At 45.2% G+C, this 13,563-nt stretch overlaps 2 protein-coding genes across 3 annotated transcripts in view; both read left to right on the forward strand.

The window, feature by feature from the left end:
- Nucleotides 1–105: 105 nt before the first annotated feature.
- Nucleotides 106–8,337, forward strand: dus2 (dihydrouridine synthase 2). Of its 2 annotated transcripts, XM_086302176.1 has the most exons (17): nucleotides 106–340; nucleotides 674–721; nucleotides 965–1,102; nucleotides 1,953–1,998; nucleotides 2,075–2,166; nucleotides 2,488–2,531; nucleotides 2,649–2,709; nucleotides 2,786–2,833; nucleotides 2,907–2,972; nucleotides 3,575–3,645; nucleotides 3,975–4,061; nucleotides 4,275–4,443; nucleotides 4,557–4,678; nucleotides 4,767–4,907; nucleotides 5,449–5,536; nucleotides 5,640–5,713; nucleotides 6,800–8,337. In XM_086302176.1, exons 3-17 carry the CDS (start codon nucleotides 983–985, stop codon nucleotides 7,065–7,067), a joined length of 1,497 nt encoding a protein of 498 aa, XP_086158302.1. In that variant the 5' UTR covers nucleotides 106–340; nucleotides 674–721; nucleotides 965–982; the 3' UTR covers nucleotides 7,068–8,337. The 2 variants fall into 2 exon arrangements, with proteins under 2 accessions (XP_086158302.1, XP_086158303.1); XM_086302177.1 differs by lacking the exon at nucleotides 674–721.
- A 2,718-nt stretch (nucleotides 8,338–11,055) lies between these two features.
- The window catches only part of nfatc3b (nuclear factor of activated T cells 3b), a 29,857-nt gene continuing 27,349 nt past the window's right edge, over nucleotides 11,056–13,563 (forward strand). The window contains exon 1 of the mRNA XM_086302178.1: nucleotides 11,056–11,455. Coding sequence (XP_086158304.1) covers nucleotides 11,383–11,455 — 73 coding nt within the window. The 5' untranslated portion in view covers nucleotides 11,056–11,382. The remainder of the gene's footprint in view (nucleotides 11,456–13,563) is intronic.

Here is a 13,563-nt window from a genome sequence, read left to right on the forward strand (position 1 = left end):
CGCAAGAGAAAATTCCTGAATAGAGAGCAGAGAGGCAAATCAACAACAGCAACAAAAAAAAAGTTAAATATATTGATTAAATTTGTAATTTTTGTAATATTATATATTTCTGTTTCCTTAACCTCAGAGGTTTTTTTTGTTTTTGCTGAATTTTATTTTTATTATTATTTTTATTTAAAATGAAAACTATAAATATAGATTCTGCTCTACTGAAGGTGTCGCGAAGATGAACGACGTGATGACGTAGATACCTAAACAGGAAGTTTAAACTGCAGCACGCTTTATTCTTCCCCACATGAGCACGAGAGCCGCTGTCGTCAGCACCTGAGAACAAATGCCGGTAAAGATTTGATTTAAACGTAGAGATAAAAACCTCTGCATGATCGCAGCTGTCGCTTCCGTACTAACGCCTGTTTTCAGCTCGTGACGGAAACACAGTTAAGCAATTAGCTAGAATGCTAACGTAGCTTGGCTAGCCGCTCTGCCAAACTCTGTGCACAAGAATTGCAGTTAAAACGTTTATCGCTTGTTCGCTGTCGGAAAGCTACCAGAGAGCATGAAACTAACTTTTCTACAATAAGCATCTCAATAAGGTTAATTCGGCGCAGATAGTTAGCAGATAATTGAAAATATTCAAGTGAAATTCTAACTTTAGGTCTGATAATCTGACCAGGTTGTCGACCTGTAGGAGAAGCTAATTGATCCAAAGCAACACTAAAAGGTAGGAATGTTGTTATTTGTATTGATTTATTTCAGTGGTGTCAATTAATGCATTAAACATACTTCTTTCAGTTATATCCAGTTGTGTTAGAACCGAAACCGCCTTAAATCAGCTGATTTTTTTGTAAGGGAGTTTTGTGTTGTTGTGAAAATGCGGCTAAACATGCCAGCACCTCTGGATAGTTGAAGCCCAGCTGTTTAAGAGGAGGGTCTCTGACCGTTGGGTCCTGTGTGGTCTTGGCAGGACGACTGAGCCGCCACGATGGCAGCAGGCCGGCTGAGCTTCAATAACATCACCGCCCTGGCTCCCATGGTGCGAGTGGGGACTCTGCCCATGAGGCTGCTCGCTCTGGACTACGGAGCTGATGTGGTTTACTGTGAGGTGAGGACAGAGGCTGTATCCTTGGTGACCATATTTGGATTATCCCCTCTCTGTGACATCATACAGAGCAAAGAGTGGTGAAAAAATAAATAAAATTATATTTATACAGCATCTTTCTAGACAGTCACAAAGTGCTGCACATAAGATAACAAATAATACAAAGGTAAAACAGACAATATAAAACAGGCAGAAATTAACCAAAAACTGTTTTAAAAAGAGTTTTGAGTTGTTTTTTTAAAAACAGCTACTGAGTCCACAGTTCTTAAGGTTTGGGGGGAGAGGGCCACAGTCTCGGGGCCACAGTGGCAAAAGCTTCACTCTTAGTTCTCATCTTAGCTTGTTTTATAGCAAGTAAGCCCTGATCAGATGACCTCAGGGACCTGCTGGGGACATCGGGCTGTGGCAGATCAGAGATGTAGGCTGGTGCCAGTCCAGGCAAGGCTCTAAATGTCAAGACCAGGGTCTTAAAATGAACTCTAAGTTCAACAGGAAGCCAGTGTAGCTGAAATAGCAACGGTGTCACATGTGAATACTTTGTTAAAAGCCTGGCTGCAGCATTTTGCACAGCCTGCAGACGATCCAGGGAACCTTTGCTTAGACACATAAACAAAGAGTTACAATAGTCCAAGGGTGAAGAAATAAATGCACGTATAGCAATCTCCAGTTCAGAGTGAGATAAAATAGGGCTTAACTTAGCCACATTTCTTAAATGAAAAACTGCTAAGATGGAGTGTTTACAGCAACCTGACGGAACTTGGGTCACGTGTTGACCACAAGAAGAGGGAAATGTTTGATAAGAAATAAGTAAAATCCGAATAGTTCCCCCTTGACCCTTTGGTGTCTGTTGCAGGAGCTGATTGACATCAAAATGGCCCAGTGTCAGAGAGTGGTAAACGGTAAGAATCTGTGCCCTTCGCTGCCCTTCATACCGGCTGTTCATTCAGACCTTTCTCATAACTGTGTGTGCATCAGACGTGCTGGAGACGGTGGATTTCGTGGCTCCGGATGACCGAGTGATGTTCAGGACCTGTGAGAGGGAGAAGGGCAACGTCGTCTTCCAGATGGTGAGACTGGAAGCTTATGAGCGAGCAGAATGGCATCGACGTGGAGAAACAAAATTACTTTATTGGCTTTGTGCTTATTGTTTGCTATGGAAACGATAAGTCTGATTGGTCCTCTGCAGAGACGGGTCACAGGGTCAATCTCACATACTGTTTGACCCAAACAGTATTGAAGGATTAATCTTCCATTTATTATGTCAGACGTCTGTAGTTCAAAATTCAGGATTGGCACTTATTGTTGGGGAGGTTCAACGTGCTGTGAAGACATGAAATATGAACAGTGTGTAAGGGGACACCTCGAACAGTCTTCCTTTTGTCTTTCAGGGAACCGCTGACCCGGACAGAGCGTTGGCTGTGGCCCGACTTGTGTGAGTTCAAAGTTGACTCTTTGTGTTGCGAGTGAAGTGCTCGTGCCGTCAAGCTCTGCACCGCCTTCCTCGTCACAGTAACTTTAAACTTTGTGATAACAAGCTGCTTCCTCACAGGGAGAAGGATGTGGCTGCTGTCGACGTGAACATGGGCTGTCCAAAGGAGTATTCCACCAAGGTGAGTCCAGTCGCCCCCCACTGACGCTGTGACCCTCTGTCCCTGTGGCTGACCTCTGACCTCTGCTGTCCTGCAGGGCGGGATGGGAGCTGCTCTCCTGTCGGATCCTGATAAGATCGAAGCGGTGAGCTGTGAGCTAAGAGATCACGTCAGGATAAAAGGAATGTTTTTAATTCTGACTTTGGTCTTCACCTCAGATCCTGAGGACGCTCGTGACAGGAGTTTCCATCCCGGTGACGTGTAAAATCCGAATCCTGCCCTCAGTAAGACGTGAACGTTTCACTTCCTCACCTTCACTCTGTTATCTTATTCATAGCTGTATGTTTCAGTGTTAATGTGAGCTCACCCCTGTGCACTGTGGAGGGGGTTCCCTTTACCTCGTATTTTAAGGTCTTGTGAGACCCCATCCTTAAAAAATGAAATGTCATGTGCCTTGCACCCTCTGCATGCACACAGCCCCACCTCTGCCCTGTTTGTTGCAGCATGCGGTAATATGCAGCAGCAAATCTGCAAGTGCGTGTTTTACTTGCTGCCTTGCACCGTGCAGTCAAAGTGCTCGCTCAGAGACGCCCAGCTTTCTGTTTCGCCTCAGCTCTGCGTGTTTGGACGTCTGATCGTGGTTGGCTGCACGCTACGCGCAGTTTTTAAATGATGGTTTCATTCATTAAGAGAACAAAGTTATCCAAACCTAACTGCCCGTGTGCAAAAGTAACTGCCCCCTAAACCTGATAACTGTTCCAGCCTCGACACTGAGAAGTCAGGTGTTTGTGGTCCCTTCAGTGGGCCACATGTGCAGAAGAATACATGGGGGGGGGGGGTAAATACTTACTGCAGATGTTTAATCTTCGCTGTTCTTTGGTTCCAGCTGGAGGAAACAGTCAGTCTGGTCCGAAGGATCGAGAGGACGGGCGTCGCTGCGGTCGCCGTTCACGGCAGGTAAACTGCGTCAGGAGTGTGAAAACTTCAGTTACAGAGAAGCAGAGTACAGTTTCATGCAGTCATTCAACTCGGATACATAATTAATTATAATGAGGCCAGTTCATCCTCTGATTGTCTTTGCTTTGCATCTAAAATATGAGAAAGTTAGAAAAACATCTCATAATATTTTTAAAAATAACTTTTACTGCACAAAACCAAACAACCGAACAATCTGTTTACGGTGCCAAACAGAAGGAGCCAATAAGGAGCCTGGAAAAGTCTCGAACTGCTTCCTGTTGGATTTCTTTTGGCTGTTGCTGACGGACGTCTGTCTCGTTGTTGTTCAGGTTTAAGGACGAGCGTCCCAGACATCCTGTCCACTGTGATTACATTCAGGCTGTCGCTCAGGCCGTCTCCATCCCCGTCATCGCAAAGTGAGTAACAGTCAGCTCCCGCTCATGTGTTTGAACGCCATTCTCGGCTTGAGATCGAGAGTTTGGCCCTGTTAGGGGAGAGCGGCAGCTCCTCTGAGGACAGAGCCGTGTGGTTTCTGTCCTCAGTAAATAGAATCTTAAGTACCAGCGTTCCTAAACGCAACACTAAGACCTGGAGTCATTAAACCGTCCGCTGTCCTGTGTCTCCTTCAGCGGAGGCTCTCTGGATCACGTGAAGACCAACGCCGACATAGAGGAGTTCAGAAAGGCGACGGGCGCCTCGTCGGTGATGCTGGCCCGCGCCGCCATGTGGAACGCGTCACTGTTCCGCAGCCAGGGAGCGCTTCCTTTGGAGAAGGTCATGGAGGACTACCTCAAATACGTGAGTTTGAAGTGCAGCTTGTGAAGACGCAGAATAAAATTCAATCTTTGGGGAAGCTTTGAGCATGTTTGGCGTTTTGTTGATTACCACAGATGTTGTTTGATGCTTCACAGGCGATTCAATACGACAACAATGCCTTCAACACAAAGTACTGTCTGTGTCAGATGCTCAGAGACAAGGTGGAGTCTCCTCTGGGGAAGCAGGTGCAGGCGGCGCAGACCAACGCTGAGATCAGGTGCAGCACTGTTTGTTTGTTTGCAGCAGTGTCAGATGTGTATGTACGTAGGGTGGGTGTGGTGTGATGTGGTGCTGACGTGTTGCAGCGAGGCGTACGGGCTGCAGGAGTTTTACCGGCAGACTCGGGAACAGCTGCAGGCTCGGAGGGACGCCCTGCAGAGCGGCAGCCAGCCGGAGCGACCCGTCACGGACGGAGACGTCACCACCATGGCCGTCAAGTTCGAACGGTGAGTGAAAAACACGTTTTCAGCTCCTCGTTTGCAGCTGGAGATGATTCTCATGGTTGACGCAGCGGCTCGTAGAGCCGGCCGTGAAAGGCCAGTGCACCACGCTTTTAGAGGCGTTGTGGTTTTCCAGAGACCTCAGCACAATATTTATGTAGTGTTATTTGATGAATTCATGCCACGACTCTTAACTGGAAATGAGCTTGTGGCTGATTTTTCCACCGTTGATAAACACGGTCTGGGGGTTCTTCTAACTTCTGTTCCCCAGTTTAACCTTAAGGAACCAGACCGCTTTATTTTTATCTAAAAATCAGGATTTGGCCGTCAGCCTGAAGACCAGCGGGCGGTGTGGACACGCAGCTTGTTCACGTCCACCTGCTGGTTATGTTTGGGCACCGAGAACTACTCAGTAGGTTCAGGGAACGTGTCAGTGTTACATGCACCAAACGCCGCCTCGAGAGAAAACGAGCAGCTGTATGACAGCGGGCTGCCCGTCTGCCTGCGTGGACTAAAGTGAAACTTGGTGGATTTGATGTGTTTGCAGGAGAGAGTATCCTCCTCAAATCACTCCGAAGATGTTCCTGCTCGAGTGGAGCCGTAAGGAGAAAGTGGAGCAGCCGCAGTACGAGACGGTGAGCAAACGCAAAGCTTCACGTCGACAGAAATGTTCGCCTTCGTTCCTGAATGTGACGGCGTGAATGATTTGTGCGGTTCTAAGAGGTGTGTGTGTTTCAGGTGCAGCGCGCTCAGGACCGAGCCTTTCAGTCCACAGTGACCGTCGCGCAGAAGAAGTACAGATCTTCACTGTGGTGAGTACAAACTTCAGTGCTTCTGCTCTGTAGCTGTGTTCAGTCACAGCGAGCCGCTAATGTGCTAAAACACCAGCGAGGCTCATCTCTTTCCCTCCACACAACCGGCAAAGTTTCTTGTTGGGTTCTTCTGAGCAGCTCTGAAAGTCTCCTGGGTTCACCGGTTGTTGAGCGGTGGTTCAGGCTTCTGTTTTTGGACGGGTGGACTGTGCCGAGCTTTGGCTCAATCCTGGAGAACTCAGCTGTTGTCCTGCTTCATGTCCAGCTGACAAATCTCAAATCTGATTTTTAGCCTGCATGCAAGCCGTTTTGCAACCCGCCTCCACCTTTTTCATTGATGCTCTTTTCTGTTGCTACATGCACTGAATTGCTGCCGTGTGATTGGCTGTTTGGATAGTTGCGTCATTTAGCAGCTGAACAGCCAACAGGGAATCTATACTCCTGAAGTAAGTTGTGAAGAGTCGGGAACGCTGAAAGATGACAGGAATGGCGTCTCTGAGCCCTCTTTAAGCACCTCAGTGACAAAATCAAGTCAACTTTATTTGTCAATTCTGCCACATGTACAGGACATACAGAGAATAGAAATTTCGTTACTCTCAAACCCTAGGTGAAATAGCAAATGAACATTTAAATATAAATGTCAGCTTGTGGAATAAACTGCACGGCTCTGATCCTCTGAGCGCTCCCGCCTCCTCACAAATATCTGTGCTCGCTCATTTCCTACGGTTATTGTGACGTCTCGTGTGGTTGAGCGCCCCTCCTACTGTTCTGACCACATTAGCTTCTCACAACAGGCACGACTGAAAGTGTGAAAATAGAAAGTTTCATACAGATTATCAAAAGTAGACTCGGTGTTGTCCCCGTCTGACACCAAGTGACTCATTTCAGCTCCAGATTTCATTTTGAAATGACACAAAGTAACTGAAGAGAATTAGAATATGTTTATTTAAAGACATCGTGAGGATGTTTTTCCAGCTCAGAGTGCGGAAACCCTCCAAGAAATGAGCCGCAATTGAAAATTTGATCGCAGTCGTGATTTCTTGAGTCTGCTGCGCTTTGGGCTAAAACTATCTCGCCGTCTTTCAGGGAAAAGTCAAAGAAGTTTGCAGAGCAAGCGGCCGCCATCGTCTGCCTGCGAGTTCTGGGAGTACCAGAGGGACGGATCGGCGAGGAAGACTCCGGCCTGGTCTGCAAAAGGAAGAGGGAGGGGAAGGTGAACGGCGCCGCAGAGGAAGAGAGGAGTAGGAAACGGCACGTAAACGACGTCCTGCAACAAACCTCAGAGGTTGCTGTGGTAACGAACAGTGACAGTCACCAAGAGGCTCCGCCTCCAAGCCAGCGGGAGAGCCTGTGAGGAGTTTAACAGCTGGCAGTGACCTGCATGATCAGACATTTAACCCAGAAATGAACTCTGAGTTTGTGCTCAGTTTTATTTTTTTATTATTCATCACTTCATCTGATTTAAACTCAAAGTAAATATTTTTTAAACCCAGCACGGCTGACATACGTCTCACAGCTCAGGTCTGATCGTTTAGTCCCGTTAACCACGCCGCTCATCCGCCTCTGTCCTGTGGATGTCTGCACGTGTGCGGGGAGCCACGCCTCCTAATGCACGCGGTTAAAACCCATCAGAACTCGCTGGGTTTTATATGAAACGTCTCGCGCGTGGCGTAGCCATCACACGGTGTCCGACCTGCAGAACAGACGCTATCCAGTGTGAGAGCCTCGGGTGTTTGATAAGAGAAGATTAAATTAAACACAGACCTCCTCCAGCTCTCTTCTGGGGTGGTGGGGAGGGCAAGATCTCTCCAGGAAGGGTCTCCTCCTGGGTCCAGAACACCTCACCTGCCAGGAGGAGCGCCACTCTGTCTCTGAGGGAGAGCCCCGCCCCCTTCAGAAGAAGCTCATTTCTCCCGTTAGTAACCCCGATCTCTCCCGGCCACAGGTGAGGGTAACAACAACAATCAGCAGCTTCACCGTTACAGTTTCATCACTGCAGCTGCTCGTCTCCAGCCCGGGTCCTTAGAATTTGCAGACAAACGGCTGTTGGATAAAGGAAAGCTGGCGCAAACATCGAGCTCCTACATGTGAGGCTTTAATGAAAAACCTCACCAGAGGTGCCACACCAACATTTCACACACGCGTCCTGCAGCAGGTGAGCGACGGTTTCAGGGCTCGCCTAAAATCTGAGTCAGATCCTGGAATAAATGCAATCCTGTGGCTGCTCGTTAGTGATTCCTGTCAGCCTGGTATGAGCTGAGTGGACGACGCTGCGCAGCTGGAGCATCAGAGCGTCTGCCTGTAGATGTCTCTGTGCTGGACAGGTGAAAGAAGAGGGCGGTGCTCAACTTTTCAGTTCAAAGTTGAATCTGTAGAGCGTTGCAGAAAGCCGTTTTAACACCCGGTGCCTTACTCTGTCTTTTGTTCATGATTTGTGGAAGAGCCTCAAACGCACCGTGTGCTGATGGAGAAGACGTCTGTGATTTGTGCGGCTTCTCGCCCAAATCTTCTTTGTTTTAAGGTATAAAATCTGCCAAATGATGTCATGTTTTATGTTCATGCCAAAGGAACAACCTGTGCTTTTCTTTGTCTGCAAGTTGAATTAAAGCATGTGCAGCCTGGTGGATCTGTCCTCACAGAGCTCAGCTGTTCATAATGACGTTTTGGACACTTTTCATTAACACTGGCTCAGGCTATGTTTGCCTCCATTAAAGAGGTCGTCTCTGTTAACCAAATGTGCATGTGGCTCATTTCCCCCTCAGTAATATCTGAATTTAATTGGATTTTAAACCCAGAACTTTAATCGCTTGTTTTGTTGCAGCAGGATTTCTGCTCGTGTTCAGAACTTTCTGCACAGTCAGATGAAAGAAAAATAATTATCAAACTAGCTAAACCCAAAAACATGACTGACTGTTTTTACAATTATTGAATCCAGCGATGAGGCACAGAAAGCTGCAGTTCCTCTAACATCCACTAGAGGCTCCCGCAGTCAGTCCATCCCATAGACTCCCATGTTAAAACTTTGCTGGAGATATGAACACGTTTACAGCCTGATACACAAACTTCGGTCTCTACAGATGTGATCTCTATATAACACCTGTGCAGGTGGGGAGTCACTGTGTAAAGTGCATTAAGGCTGAAAGTTCGAACTATTCGGGGCGTGGCCTCTCTGGCCTGATAGGCGGATGGTGACACAGGCAGCTGTAGCTGCTAGCTGTCTGTTAGGCTTCACCTCTGGTAACTGGAGTCCCTGAACTGGACCTCTGGACCGTGTGATGTTTGGAGCATTTTTTTTTGTTTGTTTTTTTGTCATGAGTGAAATTCTATTTCCGCACTAATTTGCAGGCGCTCTCATACTGTTTATGAATGCAGCTCGTTCTCATTAGCTGATAAATGAATACTCCACACTGTTGTCTAAACATGGTCACTTCTGGGTCCCACTAACCAGCATGGTGGCAGCCAAAAATGTTAAAACGGAGGCTTTAATATTCACTCATGAACCAACATGTGAGCTGTGTCCATCTGTCACATACAGTCTATGCCTCTCCTCTTCTCACTGTTCTGATCTTTAGCAAACATGAGCATGACATTAAAAAAGAAAGATTCTGTGGTTTTATTAACTCGTATTTGATCAACTTTCGGTTCAGGACGTGCTCAGAAAATCTCAGGAGAATGCGATCAATAATTATTAAAAAATATTTCTCAATTTTCTGTTATTTGTGTCGACCTTCATCCACAGATCAGCACATCTCTGGTGTCGCTGTATGATGTGGAGGCCCGGGCATAACAATGCTCGGCAGTCCCTCATAAAGAGGGTCACCTGGTCACCCAACCCACACCTGAACCTGAGGTCCGGTTCATGAACCGGCAGGTGCGAGTTTTCCTTCGAAATTCATGCAGTTTTAAAACCTTTAGCTTCCTGTGTGACATGTTTCAAGTAGCCTGGGCCTGTACTTGCTTCACCTGACCTCAGGTGAGTTCAGGTGAGGTCAGAGCTTCTGCACGCAGAACACGAGCGTCACTACACAGGTGTGCCGCATGGTGTTAAAATAAAACCGCCCCTTGTGTTTAACGAGTCCCGTGAAGTCCTGAGCTGAACCTGTGAGGTGAAGAAGACATCCTGCTGCTGACGTCAAATTAGGGCGGTCTGATGGTGCCTTCAGGGGCGCTGCGAAATACGGTTTCCAGGCGCATGCTGATCTCTGGGAGGGGACTCAAAGAAGGTGCAATGTGAAGCTGTGTGTCTGAAAAAATGGTCATAATTAAGGAGAGGAACACCCTGTGGAGGCTTTCTAAAAGCACATGTCAGCTTTCTGTCAGCTGCTCAGTGGAAAACAAGATGAAGTTGGGTGAGGCCACACAGGAAACTAACGTCTCACAGCTGAAAAGGGAAGTGCAAGGTTAGCAGCAGTGTGCATGGAGAGATACTACAGTGCTGCACTTTAAATATGAACACAGGAACTGCTACAGATCAGCAGTTTCTGACTACAAAAGCGGGGGGAGCATATTTAAGTTATATTTCTGTTCATGAATCAATTATCGGATTATATAAAAAGAGGCAGTAATAATAAATGCTCTGCTTCCAAAAACAGATGTATTCTTACAGCAGCTGGAGACAAATGAACCATGTCTTAAAGATCTTATTTTGAAATTATAGCTCAGACATGATGAAACACATTAGCTGTTTTTAAAAGGAATTCGAGGGTTCTGAATATCTGACTGGTGTAATCTTTATTTTTATGAATTGAAAACCTGTTATGACACTAGTCATCATCTTCTATTGCCTGCTCTCTTCAGGGGTTGTCGCAGTCGACCATCTGCCTCCATCTTCTCCTATCCCAGCATGCTCTTCTGTCACTCCATCCCTCTGCATGTTGTCCTGCACTACATCATCGAACCTCTGAGGTCTTCCTTCTTTTCCTTCCTCCTTCGTTACTTTGGATGCTTGACCCCATCCAAATGGGAATCCCCTCCCATCACAGCACCACTTCATATGCTTCTCTGCTACTCCTGACTTCCTCATGCAGTAAAAAAAAAAAAAAGATAAATAAAAATATATTCTTTTAAATTGTTAAATAAATGGTAAAGTTTTTTGTTTTCAGGGTTAACTTCCTGTTTGATACTTGCCACACCCATTTATGACATGCCACACCAAGATATCACAGCTAAGGTTTATTTAGAAAAAATAAACAAACATAAAAAGTAAACAACGTTTAGATCGAACTCTTTATTTCCACTTTTGGCAGTATATAAACCCTGCCCATTTTCACTTTTGGCTGAATGGGACCGTTTTCAAAAAGCCCCGGTCACGCGTAAACACGATGTATTGGGGTTTCCGAGGCGGCCATGAAGGCAGCAAACGGATCAAGCTGGAGGAGCGTAAAAAGTGAACGCGAGCAGGAGCCGCGAGGACAACAAGTTAGCGCGGATAATGGGACCATTGTGCTCCAGCAAGGCAGACCGCAGGCGTGTTTACTGAGCCGTCACATGCCGCCGGCCAACTTTTAGCTCGGATTCAGTCGTCGTTTCGTTCGGCGGGTCAGTTAAAAACAGAGTTCTGCTTTCAGTCGGATGTCAGTGAGTGAGACAGGTCACTTTTAAAGACAGGCAGGCAGACAGGTCGGCTGCACGGCTTCCGCTGGGGGACATTTTCGGCTCTGTTCACTTCAATGTCCACAGTAAACTGCGCGGAGGAGCTGGACTTCAGACTCATCTTTGAGGACGACGGCAGGCAAACGGCAGGTACGTGTCATTTTCTCGACGTTAGTTAGCAATTTGTCGGCGGCGTCAAGCTAGAGCTAAAGGGGGCGCCACCGGAGGTGACCGGCTTTGGCCTTCAAAATAAAACACGGCACGAAACTGGACAGACTTTTGAAGCTGCCGCAAAACTTGTGTCAGATGTTCATTTTTATTTTGTGGTGACTATTTCTAGATTTTTTTTTCCCGCTGGGTTCCCCATAAGGTTTAAATCAGTATAATCAAGCCATTACATTACATTTTTTAATAAATGTTCCACCAGTAGCAAGTAGACATTGGACTATCTGAGATGTTCTTTTACATTTCCTTAAAATGTTAGCCAAATATATACAGTTCCTTCTCCTATAAAGTACTCTACTCATTTGAAATAGTCTCAAAACATATTCATTGTTTAAAATGTTAAAATGCTAAAATAGAAATATGAGCATGACTGGCACAGTTTTATCTCCATGAACTGTATTTTATGGTGTAATAATAAACAGCTTTGTAATAATCTACTAAATTTACTGTGTAAACTGTAGCCGTTTGTCTAAATGACAGATTTAATGACCTGTAGCTGTTTGTCTAATGACAAGGATTACAGTTCCCGTATTTCAAGCAGCTACGACAGTGATTAATGATTATTTTAGTCGGTAATCAGTTTATAATCCGAAAACAGTCCAGAAACACGTCACCATAGTCGAATACTTTGCGCGAATTTACTTTGAAAATCCCGACCGGATGTTGTGATTTTGTGTTTTGGTCGACGTGACACATCAGCTGTCTGCTGATAAATGTGGATCAGGAGGTGAATAGAGGGCCAAACCAGCTTCTTCACTTCCTGCCTGACTTATTGATAGACTTACCGATTAATCAGCAGATCAATGATGTCTGAACTGAAAACCATTAACAGATATTTTAACATTTACGTCATCTGACCTTTACTGCAAAAGCTCTTAATGTTGGCTTTTTTTTAACATCTTATCTTCATTTTATTTTTCAATAAATCAATTTATGGAAAATAAGATTCAGAAAATAGGAGAAAAAAATCACAGAAACTTCACTTTACCCCAGACTTCAGCGTAAAAGTCAGAAATATCAACTTTGTTCAAACTTGATTTGAAAAAAAAAAAAAAGGTAATCAGTTGACTCATCAAATAGCCAATGGGCAAACATTTATAACACATCGAAGTAAGAGGAAGTTGCAGTTTTGAATTAATGTCCACGAATAGCAACGTATGTGGCGTGTTTGTGGCTTTAAGTCTTGTGTGTGTAACCCGAAATCTATCGGGTGGTTTCCTGCTCGTTAAAAATTTACTCCCCACCAATCATGTTGGAAGGAAAATCACCAGATCGTCATTTTAAAAACCAAAATACAAAGGGAGGGTTTAATTCACTCATGCATAAAATACATTTGTTTATCAAACGGTCAGAAATAACAGGAAGATGCTTTTCACTATGATAACAAAGACGTCGCCCAAAAACTCTGATTTAAATGGAAAAACCCCCTGACTAAGAAGTCTTTTTGCAATGTTCCGGAAATTGAGAATTAGTCGTATTTTTAGTTTCTCGTGGCTGATATACTCATAACAGCATGCTGTTTAAATGCTTGGTTACTGAGGGGCAACCAATCAGAAAGGGGACTGGAATACACTTCTGTATGGCATCTGTCATAGAAATAGATGATGCCAGATATTGCAGCGCCTTTAGGCGACTGCTGTTGTGATTTGGCGCTGTATAAATAAAATTGAATTTAATTGGATAAAATGTGAAAGAATACAACAGACGGAGCGTAGACTCTAGCTGTCTAATATGTATAACACTTGAAGAAAGTACGCTTTGTTTGGTTTTCTCCAACTTCATTTATTAAGAGTCTGTAGCTATAGCTCCACAAACGCATTGCCTGTGACAGCCCTGATATAAAATAAAAAATTATAACCGACTTCCTTTCATAGAATAACATAAAAAGATTGTATTGAAGTTCTACTGATGCACAGCTGCTGTAGTAGAGTCCAAGAATAAAAGCATGAAGCTGGAACGAAGCAGAAGAGGTCACTTTAAATTGTCATATTTTTCAAACATTTATGCATTTGATGCACCATAGACGAGATATT

This window comes from Aulonocara sp. 'chitande type north' Nkhata Bay, linkage group LG7, assembly GCF_057382095.1.
Source record: "Aulonocara sp. 'chitande type north' Nkhata Bay isolate Kocher_YH1m ecotype deep benthic linkage group LG7, A_spYH_male_GT1.1, whole genome shotgun sequence".
NCBI classification, from domain to species: Eukaryota; Metazoa; Chordata; class Actinopteri; order Cichliformes; family Cichlidae; genus Aulonocara; species Aulonocara sp. 'chitande type north' Nkhata Bay.